Raw genomic sequence first — 15,161 nt, 5'->3', positions numbered from 1 at the left:
TAACCCCTTGCCCCAGGGAGAGCCTGACTCCCTCAGTGCATTCTTTTAATTAGTCTTAAAATTACACTGTGCTACCTCTTGCTTTAGAATTCAAAAGCTCATTGTACGTGTTGGTGGGAAGACAAACCCCCACTGAGCCGAGCCCGTGGGACCAGATGGTGTTGGCAGCTGTATCTGGCATCAGGCTTGGCCATGGCTGCAGCGAGTGCTCCTCTGCGCCTGCTCCAGCTCTCCAGGGGTGTCTCTGTCATTGGAAGGACCCACCCGGGTCTCCCAGCATCCCCACAGAGGCTTCACAGTGATGTTGGTGGAAGCAGGATCCCTGTTTCCAGGTCCTGCTCACCCAGAGCTCAGTGCAGCCAAAGCCTTCAGCTCTGGAGAGGTTGAGAGGCCATAGAACCCCAGCCTGGTTTGGGTTGCAGGGACCTTCAAGCTCCTCCAGCTCCAACCCCTGCCACGGGCAGGGACCCCTTCCACTGGAGCAGCTTGCTCCAAGCCCCTGTGTCCAACCTGGCCTTGAACACTGCCAGGGATGGGGCAGCCACAGCTTCTCTGGGCACCCTGTGCCAGCGCCTCAGCACCCTCACAGGGAAGAGCTTCTGCCTAAGAGCTCAGCTCAGTCTCCCCTCTGGCAGGTTCAAGCCATTCCCCTTGGCCTGTCCCTACAGGCCCTTGTCCCAAGCCCCTCTCCAGGTTTCCTGCAGCCCCTTTAGGCACTGGAGCTGCTCTAAGGTCTCCCCTTAAGGAGCCTTCTCCAGGCTGACCCAGCCCAGCTCTCTCAGCCTGTTTGCCAGGACCGAGTTAGCAAAGAGCATTCGTGAAGCAGCATCCAAGCAGGAGGGAAACGACTTTCTCCTGTGTTTACTTCTTCCTCATCAGCCGTGGCTGCTTCTGCCATGGAGCAGCCTCTGTCTTTAGTCCTGGCAGCTGGTTCCTTGGTGCTGCCGTGAGGTATCCATGGCCGGGCCACTTAGCCCCGATCTCCTGGTGGGTTTTGACATGACCGGCTCTAGTTGTCGGGGAGGAGTCAGAAATGAACTCCGTGCACATCTGTCTGCGAGGGGTGGGTGTGCAGGCAGTGGTGGTCACTCAGGAGCACCTCGGTGTGATGGGGTCCTGGCATGGGTGGAGGTGGCAGAGGAGGGAGCAATCGCTGCTTCCTCAGGGCTCTTTTATTATCAAAGCACTGAGGTGTTCTCCCAGGAATCCATAGAACTGGCACCTCATTGATCCCCCTGAGGAACCCTGTGCAGACGAGTCTGGCTCCCTGACCGGGGCGGGTGGTGCACAGGAGGCAGGGGAGCAGAAAGCTGCAGATTCCTGTGAGTGTGGTTTGGTTCAGATCCGCCTTGGGAAGGAGCTGGCTGCTGCTCTGGAGCCGCCTGTTTCCATGGTCCACAACAGCTGCGTGGGTTTGTGATGTCTTTAAAGGAGAGTTTTAGAAGATAGGAGGGGAAAAACTGTGGAAAGGAAGGGAAGGCCCTGGAGGAGATGAAGAGGAGAATGCTGCAGTGCTCGGCAATGAAACAGGCACTGCCCCCAGGCACTGACACTGCAGCGCTGGGAGCTGATGGGAGGGCAGCTTCCCAAACCCTCTGTAGCAGGTTGGGAAGGCTCCAGGGGCTCTTCCCTACCTTGGCCAGCAGAACAAGCCACCTCCTGCCCCCCTGCACACCCATGGCCAGCCCGACACCCGCAGTGCCACCATTGCTGCCTCTCATGTTGGGTCAGTGGGGTGATGCCTTGCAGCCTGCCCGGGGCTGGGGTTTCCTGCTCAGCCCTGGGGGTGTCTGGGTCTGTCTGGGTCTGTGTTGTGTTTGTGCCCTGCTCTGTCACCGCTGTCACTGAGCCACCGTCCCCTGTGCCATGTGTCACGCTTTGGGTACACTGCTGATCTCACTGCTCATGGTTCGTGTTGTCCCTTGTGCAAGTGAGTGTGGCCCATCTCATGTAATGCTTCCCTGCACAAGGGTCTGGATCAGCTTGTGCTCACTGTGCTGGGGAGTAGCAAATAAAATGGGGTGTGATGGTCTTCCTGCAGCGCTGAGCTGGTGACAGCTGGAATTAGATTCACTGTGGTTCACTTTTTTCTGTTTTCTTTTTTCCTTAGATCCCAAGACAGCCACTGAAACAGAAACTGAGATCTGTGCAGAGTGGGAGATAAAGACCATTACCAGCGCTCTGAAAACCTACCTGAGGTAAGGCAGGAAAGCCTCAGCTTCGTGAGGAGTCAGTGATGGTTTGGGGCGTTACTGCCTGTTACTGTAGATCCTTTACAATAGCACTTCAGTAGTAACAGAGACTGCTCTGAGAGAATTGGTTCTGGCTTTTCCCTTGACCCTCCAGCATGGTTGAGGAGGATCTGGAGAGCACAGTCAGCTCTCTGATGGATGCATGTGGTACAAATATGGTCTTAAAAGCCCATTCTTGTGTCCCCCGCCTTGACTTCAGTTTTTGCCTAAGCTTTTCCTGATGGGCTTCTGCCTCATGAGCCTGGGGCAGGCGGTGAGTGCAGGGATGCTCTAAGGGCTGTGACTGTAGTGCTGCTCAGAGCAGGGTGCTGAGCTCTGCTGTAGTAATAATTCCTGCAGGCAAGTCAATGCCATTATCACTGTGGGTTATCTTCCCAAAGGATTAGTTTGTTGGCATCTCATTATCCACAACATGCTTCTACCTGTCACGACTGCAGCTTTGTGTTTTCTGATGCTGTTCTGCGCATTGGGTTTTATTTGAGAGAGAGAGCGCAAGAGAGAGGCTAAATCCAATTAGGGTGATGAGGATAATTAGCTTGGTGGATCTCAGCCTAGGAAATCACGGCATCGTTTTTCATGATTGGCAACCTTTGCTCTGGAGCTTGAACTGTGCAAAGCCCTGAGGAATGCGGGCAGCACTGAGCTGTCCCGTTGAAGGGCTGTGGAAGTGGGAGGGCAGAATGGGGAGCTGAGTGGGACCAGTGACTGGTAAAGTTTTGTGATGAGGCTTGTTTCTCTTTTTAATTTATTTTTAAACTGATTTGGACCGCATGGGCTCACTAATGCCCTGAGCCTCTGTGCTACTGAAGGAATGCTGACGTTAAAAATGGGTTCAGTGCGGTGCCGGAAAGGGAGGCAGAATAAATCAAAGGGGCTTCAATAGATCTTATTCCTTCTGATGGGGGGAATTAATTAGAGTTGCTGTTGCTTAATTCTGCACTTTTGGAAACGGCGAGGGCAAAGCTCTATTTCTGTGGATTGTGTTACTCAGATGTGTTTTGTGTGTGTTACCTTTTTATCTTCCAGAATGCTTCCAGGGCCGCTCATGATGTACCAGTTTCAAAGGAGCTTCATCAAAGCAGCAAGTGAGTTTGTTGTTGGTGGCACCGGTCTGAAAGAGGAGCCTAATTTGCAAGTAACTGAGCATAACCCCTGCCCCACTGCTTCCCCACTGACCTCGCGCTCCTTCAGTCCCGGAAAGCAGAATGAGAACAGAGAGACAAGGGGCATGGTGCTGTTTGGGACTGAACCAGATGAAAAGGAAGCGCAGGTGGTGCCGGGGAGCGGGGAGCTGGCTGGTGCCTGCAGCTCTGCCTTGCTTTGACCATCATGTTCCCAAGGGAGGGAGGCTGTTGTTCAAACACTGCCTCTGGGGATCTGATGCGGTTGGTTGTGGTTCTTGTGTCTGTGCCGCTTTCCTTTGGCTGCCCTGGACATGGTGTTCTGTGTGAGAGCAGGTAACTGTTAGCACACACAGCAGCTTGTGTGCATGGCTGGAGCCAGGGGTCAGGAGGGCTCACGTGCTCCATGGCCACATCAGAGATGGCCTTGAACAGCTCCTGCATAGGCTGTTGGAACACATCTGCCAGCACTGGTGGATCCAACCAGCACCAGATGCTGCAGCATCACCAGGTGTGGTGCTGAGCACATCCTGATGGTGCTTGGGAGCGCATTGAATGGGAATGTGCTGATGTTGGTTACAGCCAGCCCCTTCCCTGATCACAGCTGGCTTTTCACATGGCTGGCTGCTCTCAGCTCACTGTTTCCTTCTGGAAACAACCAGTTGGGGTTGGTAGAAAGGAAGAGTGCTTGGTGGAGCAGGTCCCCAGGACATCTGTTGGTGTTAGTGTTGGGTCCTGCATGCCTCTTCGCATAATAACCGCCCTAATGCAGAAATAAATCTTCTATTTCCAATGCAGAACTGGAGAATCAGGAGTCAAGGGTGTCAGAGATCCACAGCCTCGTCCATCGGCTCCCAGAGAAAAACAGGCAGATGCTGCACTTGCTCATGAACCACTTGGCAAAGTACGTTTATGACTGATCTGTTTTTCTGTCCTTTTTCCACTTCCTCTGAAAGTGAATAGTGGTAGAAAAGTTTCGTTGTGTGTGTGTGTGGTGTTGAGTCATATCTGGTTGGCGAGGGCCTGGAAACCTGTGTGTGAGTGGAACGAGGGCTGTGGGATGGAGCAGTGCAGAGGATGGTCCTGCTGAGCCCCAGCCCGCAGTGGCAGGAGGGATCACCACGTTCCTGGGAATATGATGATGCTGTAATGGTGTGGTGACAGGTCTGGCTGTCCAGGAGGCAGAGCGGAGGTTAGGCTCCTCCCTGGCTTTCAGATCAAGCTTAGTATGAAAGGACTAGGAGCTGTTTCTTTGCTGCAATTGCATATTTGCTGCCTTTATGCAACCTGATGAATCAATCCAAGGTAACCTTGAAACTTTCCGAGGGCACAGGAATGGAATGATTTTTTTTTGCTTTCAGTGATAGAGATGACCCATAATTTCCTGTGTTCATCCTGCTCCTGCAGGTTGCCATGGAAACCTTTGATTAGTGTTTTAAAAGTGAAAGCGTCATCAGGTGTTTGCGCCAGCCTCAAGGCTGCGGGGTCGTACCTGCCCTTGTGTTCCCACCAGTGCCACTGGAGCGGGAGGGATCGGACAGGAACCTGGGAATGAGTTAATCAGAGTAACCGGTTAGAAGAAGGTCTGGGAGAACCTGAAGTTATCTGTTCAAGAGGAAAAATAACAAATGCTACTTGAAATAGGATTAAAAATGACTCCAGATGCTTTCTTTTGACACGGGTTTGTATCTGTTCCATGGACTCTCCGGCAAGGCTGTTAAAAACCAAAGAGCTGGTTTAGATCTCGGTTTCAAAGCCTGCTTTATTTACAGGCTCAAGCCAAGGGCCAGGCGGTTCCAGGTACTCTCATCAGCCAAATATGTGTGAGGAATCTCATAACTGCTTAAGTGCTTTTCATTTAAAGGAAAACCTGGTGGCGTTTGAGTGAGAGACGTGGAGAGGGAGGCAGATAATACAATGGGTCTCATGCTGTTTTAGTGGGCATGGAACTGAAACAAAACACAAACAATGAGTGAGTGGGAAGAGAAACAGCTCATAGTGGTTATTTAATGGGAAAAAAGTACCTTGGAGAAAGGCAGGAAGCTGAGGAGCGAGAGCCTGCACCATGGAGCTACCGCACTGCAGCAGCTCCCCTGGTCCCAGAGCTGTTCCTGGGGGATCCTGGCCTGTGCAGGGAAAGGGGATGCTCTGAGATGGGGGCGCCAGCCGGGGTTCAGTGCTGCCCGTCCCTGGTGAGGGGAACCAAGAGCAGGGCATCCATGGCTAACACTGGCAAAGCCAAAGGGCTGTTTTCCAAGCTGGGCTGCACTCATCTGATTCTGCCTTTTTTCTTGCTTATTTTAAGTAACGTTTGAATAATCAAGATTTGCATTTTGATCGCAAGAGCTGAAAAAGCATTTCTGACAGTATTACTGTGGAGCTGTCTTATGCTAAAAGCAGAACTTCTTCTGTACCAGTCACATAGAGAGAGTCCATCCTGTGTCATCTTGCATCTGTTTTTTTGGTGTGTATGTTCACTGTTGCTCACTGAAAAGGGACCTGGGGCTCCTCATGTGGTGTGGGGCTGCAGTTAATAGCAGTACAGACCCCTGCTATCACAGCCGATAGGTTCAGAAATGGCAATTATTAGCACAAATGAAATAGCAGATGGGAGAAGTGCCTCTGAGGTGGTTGAGCAGTGCCCTTCCTGCTGCACAGCAGGGAGGTGCTATGGGTCCTGCTCTGTCTCTAGGGGGAAGGAGCTGGAGGGATGGAGGACAGGTCCCGGGGACAGGCACAGGCAGGATGTGAATAGACAATGAAGTTGATTTCTGCCTCTTATTGCATCTCTGAGCCTGTTTGTGCTGCCTCCGGTCTCCTGTTCATGTGTCCAGGCAATTACCTGCTGTGTAATACAGAATGTGAGCAATTCCTGCTCCCTCCTTGGGAACGTGATGCTGCAAATGTCCCCTGCTCTGCAGACCCTGGTTCCAGTGAAACTTGCTATTATGATGTTACTCTCTGATCCGTGAGTAGGTGCAACCTTTAATTCTCCTTCCTGGGACATGCTCACACTGTCAGGATGCTTGTGATAAGCGCGGCTGTGATTTACTGTTCCTGAAAGAGAGGAGAGCTCTTTGTTCTGATCCTTGTCCAAGGGGATCCCTGCAGGAAAGCCTGAATACCCACAGTCCACCCCATCCCAGTGAGCCCCATGCCTGCATCCGCTGGTCTTGCCAACAGGTCCCTGGAGCCAGTGAGGCTCTGGATGGTCCTAAACCCCACCTGGTTTCTCTTGTCTTGGGGCAGAATAGCCTGTGTCTTTCAAAGAACTGAAGGACAAGCACAGGACATCTCTTCTCCTGTTTCTTGTAGCTGTTTTAGTTACCAGCATCACTGTTGCTTAGTCAGTCTATTAATCTGTGGAGCTTCCGGTGTTTGCAGGGATGGTTGGTGAGAGTGTTCCTCATTCCCTGCTTTAAGGAGGAGAAATACCTGTTTTACAAAGGTACATGAAGAACTGGTGCCAGGGGAGGTGGTGAGTGCCCTGGGACACTGCTGGCTCCCTGCTCTCCCAGCATCATTTCCTAGTGGTTTATGCCCACCCTTCCCTGTGCCCATCGGGGCAGCAGCCTTGAGCTTTGCGTGGTGCAGGTCTCCTCATGCCATCCTCAGGGTTTGCTTTCTCTTTATCCTGGGATGTTTTCTTTATCCCCACTGTTCCTAGCTGGGAAAGGAGGAAACCGGCACTGCCTGGGTGCTGCAGAGTGCCCTGGGTGCAGCCTGTCTTGCAGCAGTCATCAAGTAACATGCTCCTTGCGTGCTTTGGTGCTGTTTTCCTGCAGATATCCCCTTTTGGCCCAGCACCTATCTCCCAGAATGGCTGCACTGCTGTTTCCAATGCTCTTTTATCAACCCCATGTGCCAGCTCTGATTAAACCATGTATTTTTTTCCCTGCCAAATAACTTGAAACGGAGCAGAGGCACAGAGATACCATCCCTCTCTTCTCCTTCTGTTTTAGTGTACTTTTCTCACCGAGGAGTGAGTGCTTTGGTGAGCAGAGCAGAAGGAGCTCAATCTGATGGTGCTTCAGGCATTGAGGAATTACTTGATTTTGCATGGGCACACTTTGGCAGCTGAGCCTTGCTTTGTTCTCTGGCAGTGAGATCCAGGTTCTTCAATACAGATGGTGCTGTGCTTGTGCACCCTTCAGTGGGGCTCCTGAGATGCTCAAGCAGCTCTGCATCACTCCATGCATCGCTGCTGCTCCGTGCATCCCCTGGCCCAAGGAGCAGGGCCTGCAGGTCCATTCCTCTCCTGACAATAGGTCAGAACCACGAAGGATGCACAAAGAAACACGTACATGTGTTTAGCAGCATTATCTTCAATCACTCAACACTGTGGCCTGGCCAGCAGGGACCAGTTCCCTTTGCTTTTGCTGCGGTGGTGTTTTCTAGTTTACGTGTTTTAACCAACATGACATTGATTGCTATCTTGAGCACAAAGTGTTTTCCAGTTATCAGCGTGGTTGGTTTCCATGGGCTCTGTGGGGTGGTTGTGATCAGCCACAGCCTCGAGATCCATTGGAACCCACCCTCTGTGACAGCCCATTGTCGAGATGGGGCTGGAGCGAGGTGCGTTTCGGAGGGGCTCTGCTCTGTTGAACCGGGGATGCTGGCAAAGGAGAACAGGATAAGAATTCTTCCAGGTCTTCTGCCTACAAGAAGAAGACGGCGCTTGTTTTCCTTATGGAGCAATCCCAGCCCTGGCAGCGCCGTGCCCTGCTCCTGGGCTGCACTGTGCAGATCCCATGGGAGCCGAGTCCCATCCCGAGTGCTCACCATGCCAGCAGGCTCGGGAAACCCACTGAGGCTCCTGTGCAGGACCGGAGGCTGCGGCGTGCCCAGAAATGGGCTTTTCCTTAGGCTGTTTTCCCTGTTTCCCCCCGAAAGTGCAGCCGGTGAGGAGGCTGACGCCTCTTGGCACGGCAGGTCTGATTTCATCCCCGTGGCAGCTGTTTGTGCTGCTGTCTGGTAACTATTCATTGCTTGATTTATGTATTACTTCCAGTAAGTCACTCTTGTCCAGGACGTTCTGGAAATTTCCACCAGCCGCCGAGGCCTCCGAGATGTTCTGCTCTCATATGCTCCTCACCTGATCTGGCTGCCAGGAGCAAGTAGTGACTGAGCTCTCTGATCCTGTGTGGCCAGGCCAGGCAGCCGTCCATTCCTTTTCCCAGTGCCTCTTTCTGATCCCTTTGGATCGTGGCACTGCTGGGTTCCAGGGGAAGCCCTGGGAATTCAAGTGACCCAAAGGATTGGGGTGCTCCCTTGGCCAGCAAAAGGAATGTTGCATGAAAAGTGACTCCCGCAGGCACACTGTGCCTTGCAGGAGCTGGGAGGATCCTGCCTGGGCTTGTTTGTCCTGGGTCAGGCTCATGCCGTGTTTCTTTTTCCCCATCTTGCCTTTTTTCCCCCTTTTCTCCTCCTGTTTTGTTTCTCTGCTTTGTGTCTTGGTTTGGAGCATCAGGTCTTAGCTGATGCTAAGGAGAGCTGAGATGGGTGCAGCTTGGTGAGCACCGTACCAGAGCCAGTCCCATGGCTTTTGGACAAGGGCCTGCAGGGACAGGCCAAGGGGAATGGCTTTAACCTGCCCGAGGGGAGACTGAGATGAGCTCTTAGGCAGAAGCTCTTCCCTGTGAGGGTGCTGAGGCGCTGGCCCAGGGTGCCCAGAGAAGCTGTGGCTGCCCCATCCCTGGCAGTGTTCAAGGCCAGGTTGGACACAGGGGCTTGGAGCAAGCTGCTCCAGTGGAAGGGGTCCCTGCCCGTGGCAGGGGTTGGAGCTGGAGGAGCTTGAAGGTTCCTTCAACCCAAACCAGGCTGGGCTCTCTCAGCTTCTCCAGCGCTGAAGGCTTTGGCAGCACGGAGCTGTGGGTGAGCAGGACCTGGAAACGCAAACAAGGATCCTTCTGGTTTTGTTTTTAATATGAGATTCTGCAGAATTTACCAAGAAAAAAACCCCAAACCTGTAGGTGTTCACTGCGTTTTTGTGCTTGGCTTCCTGTAATGTGCAAATTAGCAAAAGGTTTTGTTCTGCTTCTGCAAATGAACTTTTAACCTCCTCAACCCGGATTGTCCATAGAGTGTTTGTTTGGTAGCTTTTTCTTCTGTGCTTCTCCAAAAGATCCCTGTATTTCCTGCTGGTGCCCCAGTTCTCAGCCGGGGAGGAGCGCGCTGCAGAGGCTGCAGCATCACTTAGCAGGTTCTTTGCTTCTATCTCCATCATGCATCAGAGTCATCTCTCTAGATATGATAATGGTGTCTTAAATTAGACCAAAGCTTACATCACCAGCGCTGGCAAGGTCCCTCAGTAGCATGTAATGCGGCATATGCCAGGTCTGCTGTGCAGTTCCTGTGCCTGAGCATCCCTGCCGGGATCTTCGGGAGAAGCACCAGGCATCTTGCGTTACTCAAGCGTGAATTCTTATGGGCTTGCGTTTGAACTCGGTGTTGTTGGATGAGGTTGTTGATGGCACACAATTATCTGGGTTCTTTTTAATTGTTTATCGCAGTGAAACTGAAGCTGTGTACAGAAACAGATTGAGTTTAGAGACAGCAAAAGATTTCCAATAAATGGCTGGCATCGCTCCTGGTTGTGTCTCCTCGGTCCCTGCAGACGGAGTGGGACTTGGGCATTTTAATGAGAGCTTCCTCAGGTTGCTCTTTACGCTGAACAGACCCAGCTCTGAATTCAGTTCTGTAGATCTGAGTCAAATGTTTCTTCAGCACAAGAAAGGAAAATAAAAGTCATCAGTGCCAAGATGTCTTTGAGCTGCAGTTCTTTCCTGGGATGAGTTTTTCTCCCCTGTGAGGGTGCTGAGGCGCTGGCACAGGGCGCCCAGAGAAGCTGTGGCTGCCCATTCCAGGGCTGGAGGCACTGGGGTGGTGATTTGATGGTTATCTGCTGCCATGAGATGTAGGAAGGGCACCGTGGGGTGAGTGGGTGCACAAAATCTGGGGGGTGTTTTTCTAATCATTGAGCAAAACCTTGTTTCATGGGCAAGGACGGGACAAGCATTTTACTTGCTGTGTTAACCAGGACTTCAGCTTGTCCTGCAAAGCTGCCTGTTTCTCTATTCTGTTTCTTTCCAACGACATTCATTTACGAATTCAGCACTAACTTTGCATTTGTGAAACGAATGTGCTCCAAAATACCTCTAAAAGGAAGGAAAAAAGACAAAACCTGCTTGGTTACCCTTCCCCGTGGCCGATGATGCTCTGTGATCAGGTGCAGGTGCACACCAGGGAAACTTCTGCTCCTTTCCCTGCGACCTGGCTCTCTGCTCCGCATTATTTCCCGCGCCTCCCCGCAGGGCCAGCAGGAGCTGCACTTGCTGGAGCCGGTGCCGGTTCGTGCTGGGAGGCTTTTCAGAAGCCCGTTTGCTTTGGCTGGTTTCCACCTCCCAGGTGAGGCTTCGGCACGTCGCTTACCGCTGCGGCAGACCTGCCACAGGGCTTCTTGCTCTTCTAGGCTGTTTGCACCCCATGGCTGTGTAGGTTTCCTTACTGCAGGGTGAAAGCATCGGGGACTTGTGGTTTCAGAGGAAAACCCGAGGGCTTTGCTGGGTTTACTGGGGCTGACGCTGCTCATGCACAGGATGGCACTTGAGGGGCTACAGGCACAGCCTGGAGCCAGCCAAACCCCCCCTCTGCAGCACAAGCTGCCTCCATGGCTGTGGCTAATGGGTAAAAGAACTGTTATTATTGTAAAGAGGAAAGATGTATTTGAAGGCAGCAGGCTGACGTAGCTGAGTGCTGGGCTTGCACACAGAGAGCTAAAACTAAGGGAAGTTATGCAAGGCTCTGGCAGGGGTATGGGGATTGTATTCACTGTGTGTTGCCTCTTGGTTGCATGTGGTGATGTGAGGTTTGCTGGTGGGGCTCTGGGGAGGGTGGCAGAGTTTCTGTGGTGCCCAGTGTGACATCCCATGGGCTGCATGAAGGATGCTGGTCTTTAACGGGGCATCACCACTGCAGGGTGGCAGCGGCACAGGGGACAGCATGTGCAGCCCTGGCAGCTCCAGCTCCATCCCTGAGGATGTTTGGGGGCAAAGTCCCCTTTCCTGGCAGTATTTCTGCAGGTGGAAACCGCGGTGGCATCACGGCCGTGCCTGATGGGGAATGTGCCAGCCTTGTGCTGAGGGTTGGGGAGCAGGTTCAGGACCCCCTGTCAACTCATCCCCCTGAGATGTCCCACCAAGCTCAGCTTGTCTGTAGCCAGAGTGGGTGGCTTTGGGTGTTGCAGTGACTTGATCTGGAAGGCCTGAAGCAGAGGTGCGCTGCAGCCCCAGACGTGTTTTCCTTGCATGTCACAGCATGTCTGGATTTCACAGGGATGGAGATTTGTGGATACTGAGCTGCACGCTTGGCCTCTGCATCTGTTCAGCGTGATACGAGCACTTTCCCTTGTGGTTTTTTTCCCTGGAAGTGAACCCAAGCATCCAGCTGTGGCCAGATTCACCCGGGAGGAAGAGGGAGGCTTGTTGGAGCAAGTCAAGCCGCCCAGCAACACTGCTGCACATGCTTCACCCCGGCTGAACACCCCTTGAGTTGTCAGTGCTGCATCTGCAGGTTTTGTCAGCTGCGTTTCCCCTTGTCTTTCTGTATGTCCCTGGTGGTCTGTCCTCCTTTTGGATCCGCTGGCCTCCATCTGCATTCCTCTGCACTTGGCTCTCCTTGCTGGAGCAGCGGTGCTGTGCAAGTTGTGATGCTGGGAGTCTCCGCAGCCTGCAAAGGGCTGTGAATGGTGGGGTTTGTCCCGTGCTCCCATCCCTGCTCCTGTGTGCAGGGAATGTGCAGTGACAACGTGGCAGGCAAGCGAGCCCCATGGTTCTTTCTGAGATGCCACCGTGCCACTGTGAGCGATGGGTGGCATCGGGGTGTACAGGGGCACCTGGTGAGGGTTTCCTATTTCCAGTCTCCTCTGTCTGGGCACTGCAGGACAGGAGATGTGTTTTTAAAATATCTCCTCTTATAAACTGGAAATATTTTCATTATTATTGTTATTGGTCTTGTCAACGCAAGAGGGACGTGGAGCTGCTGGAGCGAGGCCAGAGGAGGCCATGGAGATGCTGCGAGGGCTGGAGCAGCTCTGTTCTGGAGCCAGGCTGAGAGAGCTGGGCTGGGGCAGCCTGGAGAAGAGAAGGCTCCTGAAGGGGAGACCTGAGAGCAGCTCCAGTGCCTAAAGGGGCTGCAGGAAACCTGGAGAGGGGCTTGGGACAAGGGCCTGTAGGGACAGGCCAAGGGGAATGGCTTTAACCTGGGAGAGGGGAGACTGAGCTGAGCTCTTAGGCAGAAGCTCTTCCCTGTGAGGGTGCTGAGGCGCTGGCACAGGCTGCCCAGAGAAGCTCCTCGTTCCTGATGCGGAGCCATGGGAGCTGCTGGCGTGGCGGCCAGCCTGGCCCTCGCCCCGCTCTCTACCTCCACGCTCATCAGCTGCAGCCCAATTAAACTCATTAATGCGCAGGGATGACTTGAATGCACCCCGGAACATTTCCCAGAACTCATTAGGTTTTATCCGATAAATTGCACCAATTGTGAGCAGCCGCTCTCGGCCGGCACTGTGTGCCTGCCGCATTAAATGGCTGGAACTGGGAGAACTGGGGGGGCAGGACAGGGACTGCAGGGTTTTACCTGAAGGAAGCCCAGCAGCCTTGCTGAGCCTCTCCCCAGCGCAAGGAGTGAACATCCTGCAGACACGATGTTCTTTGGGAGCGCTTGGTAGGGGGCTGGAACTGGCTGAGCTTTAAGGTCCCTTCCAGGCAAAACCAGTCTGGGATTTATGCTGTGATTCCCACCACTGAGTGGATGGAGGACCCGCAGATGCCTCTGTCACCCGTGTGCTGTGTTCTGCTTTTTACCTTCCTTTTGTGTCTGGGATCAAGTGCAAGTGTTTCATTTGTAAGAAGCTCCACAGAGCAGCCTCCATAATTTTGGGGGTTGTTGTCTCTGCATGATTGGCTTTTCACTTCAAATAGAAGCTCTAAAGGTGGTGGCAGACATGAAATGTATTTTTACCCGCAGCAGTATGAATTAGCTGCATTATTTTCCATCCTATAAGGTCCTGCTAGGCCAGCCGTAACAAGCACTTTGTTTTCAAAGGTTTGTCCCAGGCATGGAAATAGAAACACTTGAGACTTCCTCTTTGTTCCCTTTCAGATGTTTGTTTGTTTGTTTTCTCTGAATCAGGGAAGACATTTGAACTAATGGCAGCACCCCTTGGCTGAGGCTTATGTACGTGTATTTTATATAGATATAATGCATACACAAAGTAATACCAGATGGAGAGGGGCTTTGGACAAGGGCCTGTAGGGACAGGCCAAGGGGAATGGCTTTAACCTGCCAGAGGGGAGACTGAGATGAGCTCTGAGGCAGAAGCTCTTCCCTGTGAGGGTGCTGAGGCGCTGGCCCAGGGTGCCCAGAGAAGCTGTGGCTGCCCCATCCCTGGCAGTGTTCAAGGCCAGGTTGGACACAGGGGCTTGGAGCAAGCTGCTCCAGTGGAAGGGGTCCCTGCCCGTGGCAGGGGCTGGAGCTGGAGGAGCTTTTAAGGTCCCTTCAACCCAACCAGTCCATGGTTCTAATACTAACACCTGTCAAATAAAGAGGCAGGGCAGTGCTTCCCCCGCTTGCAGCACCCATCCGGCTCCGCTGCATTTCCCCTCTGTTACAGGGTGCTGATTGCAAGCCTGTGCAACAGAGAAATATTTACTGTTCCTCTGTGCTTCCCTGCACTGAAGCCTGACTACCAATTACTCTGTATTAAATTATGTTTGGCCGTGCTGGTGATTATACAGTATCCAAGCAACCCAGGTGTAATCTGATTTAACACACAACATGGATTTACCCTGCTCCTGTTCTCCTTTGTTTTTCTGACAGTGAATGTACAGTGAGCAGTGTCTGCCCACGGACACCCCCGGGACACGACCTGCCCGCTCAGCTGCAGGGACAGCGTTCCCATGGGAGCCCTCGGCTCCTAGCCCCTTGGAGCTGGCATCCTTTTGGCTGGGAGCTTGCACAAGCCAAGGTGCTTCTTGGGTTTGCACCAAGTGGGTCAGGTCTTAGAACAAATCCCTGTGCAGGGCTGCTCATTGGTGATGCTCTGCTGGGTGTGGGTATTCCTTCCATCAAGGGGCTCAGGGGTCCGTCCTGTGCTGATCCCAGAGACAAGTGGGAACCATCAGGTGTTACGAGGAGAACAAACAGCCCGGAGTGCAAAAGGCAGTGATAGCCTGGAACATTGTAAGCACCAAGTGGGAGCTGAGAGGTTGTTCTGCACATTTCTCCATTAGCTGTTGCTTGCCACCTCCTGCCTGTGCTGGAAGCGTGTTCTGCAAAGAGGGGATGCAGAGAGGCCTGAAAAGGGACCCATCTAAATTAATGTTCGTGCAATTGCTTTCAGAGTGCACTGAGGGCCAGAAAGAAACAGGAGGTTAAAAGGAAAATGTAGTGAATCCTTGGAAACCTTCTAAAGGGCAGCTCAGGAATGGCGCTAACAATGCCTGACAAAAAGCACCAACATTAAGCACACTTTGGGATTGAGAACACCCCATCTTTAGAAACTGCGCCATTATTTTCTAGTGCAAAGGATGATGAAGAGGTATAATTTATAGTAAATTATCATGTGGATAATGGATGTGAAATTTGAAGGATGTGAAAGGTGAATCATGTTTTTTAGCATAGCTTTGGTAACAGAGCACTCTCAAGTGTGCAGCTGGAACAGTACCCGTGGTACAGATCAGAAGTTCATGTGCCACCAAGTTCAGTCCGACAGGAGCCAGGTTTGCACTGG

The 15,161-nt window shown here is 52.6% G+C and overlaps 1 protein-coding gene across 6 annotated transcripts in view; it reads left to right on the top strand.

The window, feature by feature from the left end:
* Window positions 1-15,161, top strand: part of ARHGAP26 (Rho GTPase activating protein 26) — a gene marked incomplete at its 5' end in the record, with an annotated part of 146,781 nt that overhangs the window by 93,464 nt on the left and 38,156 nt on the right. For all 6 annotated transcript variants that reach the window (XR_013957839.1, XM_080627465.1, XM_080627464.1 and 3 more), the window contains 3 exons: window positions 2,111-2,198; window positions 3,279-3,337; window positions 4,172-4,277. Coding sequence is in view for 5 of the 6 variants with exons in the window: in XM_080627465.1 (XP_080483591.1) it covers window positions 2,111-2,198; window positions 3,279-3,337; window positions 4,172-4,277 (253 nt within the window). The remainder of the gene's footprint in view (window positions 1-2,110; window positions 2,199-3,278; window positions 3,338-4,171; window positions 4,278-15,161) is intronic.

The sequence above is a fragment of the Psittacula echo genome (assembly GCF_963264785.1).
Source record: "Psittacula echo genome assembly, chromosome: 11".
Lineage (NCBI taxonomy): Eukaryota > Metazoa > Chordata > Aves > Psittaciformes > Psittacidae > Psittacula > Psittacula echo.
The sequence above is the reverse complement of the archived record's forward strand: the minus strand, read 5'-3'. Positions and strand labels throughout refer to the sequence as shown.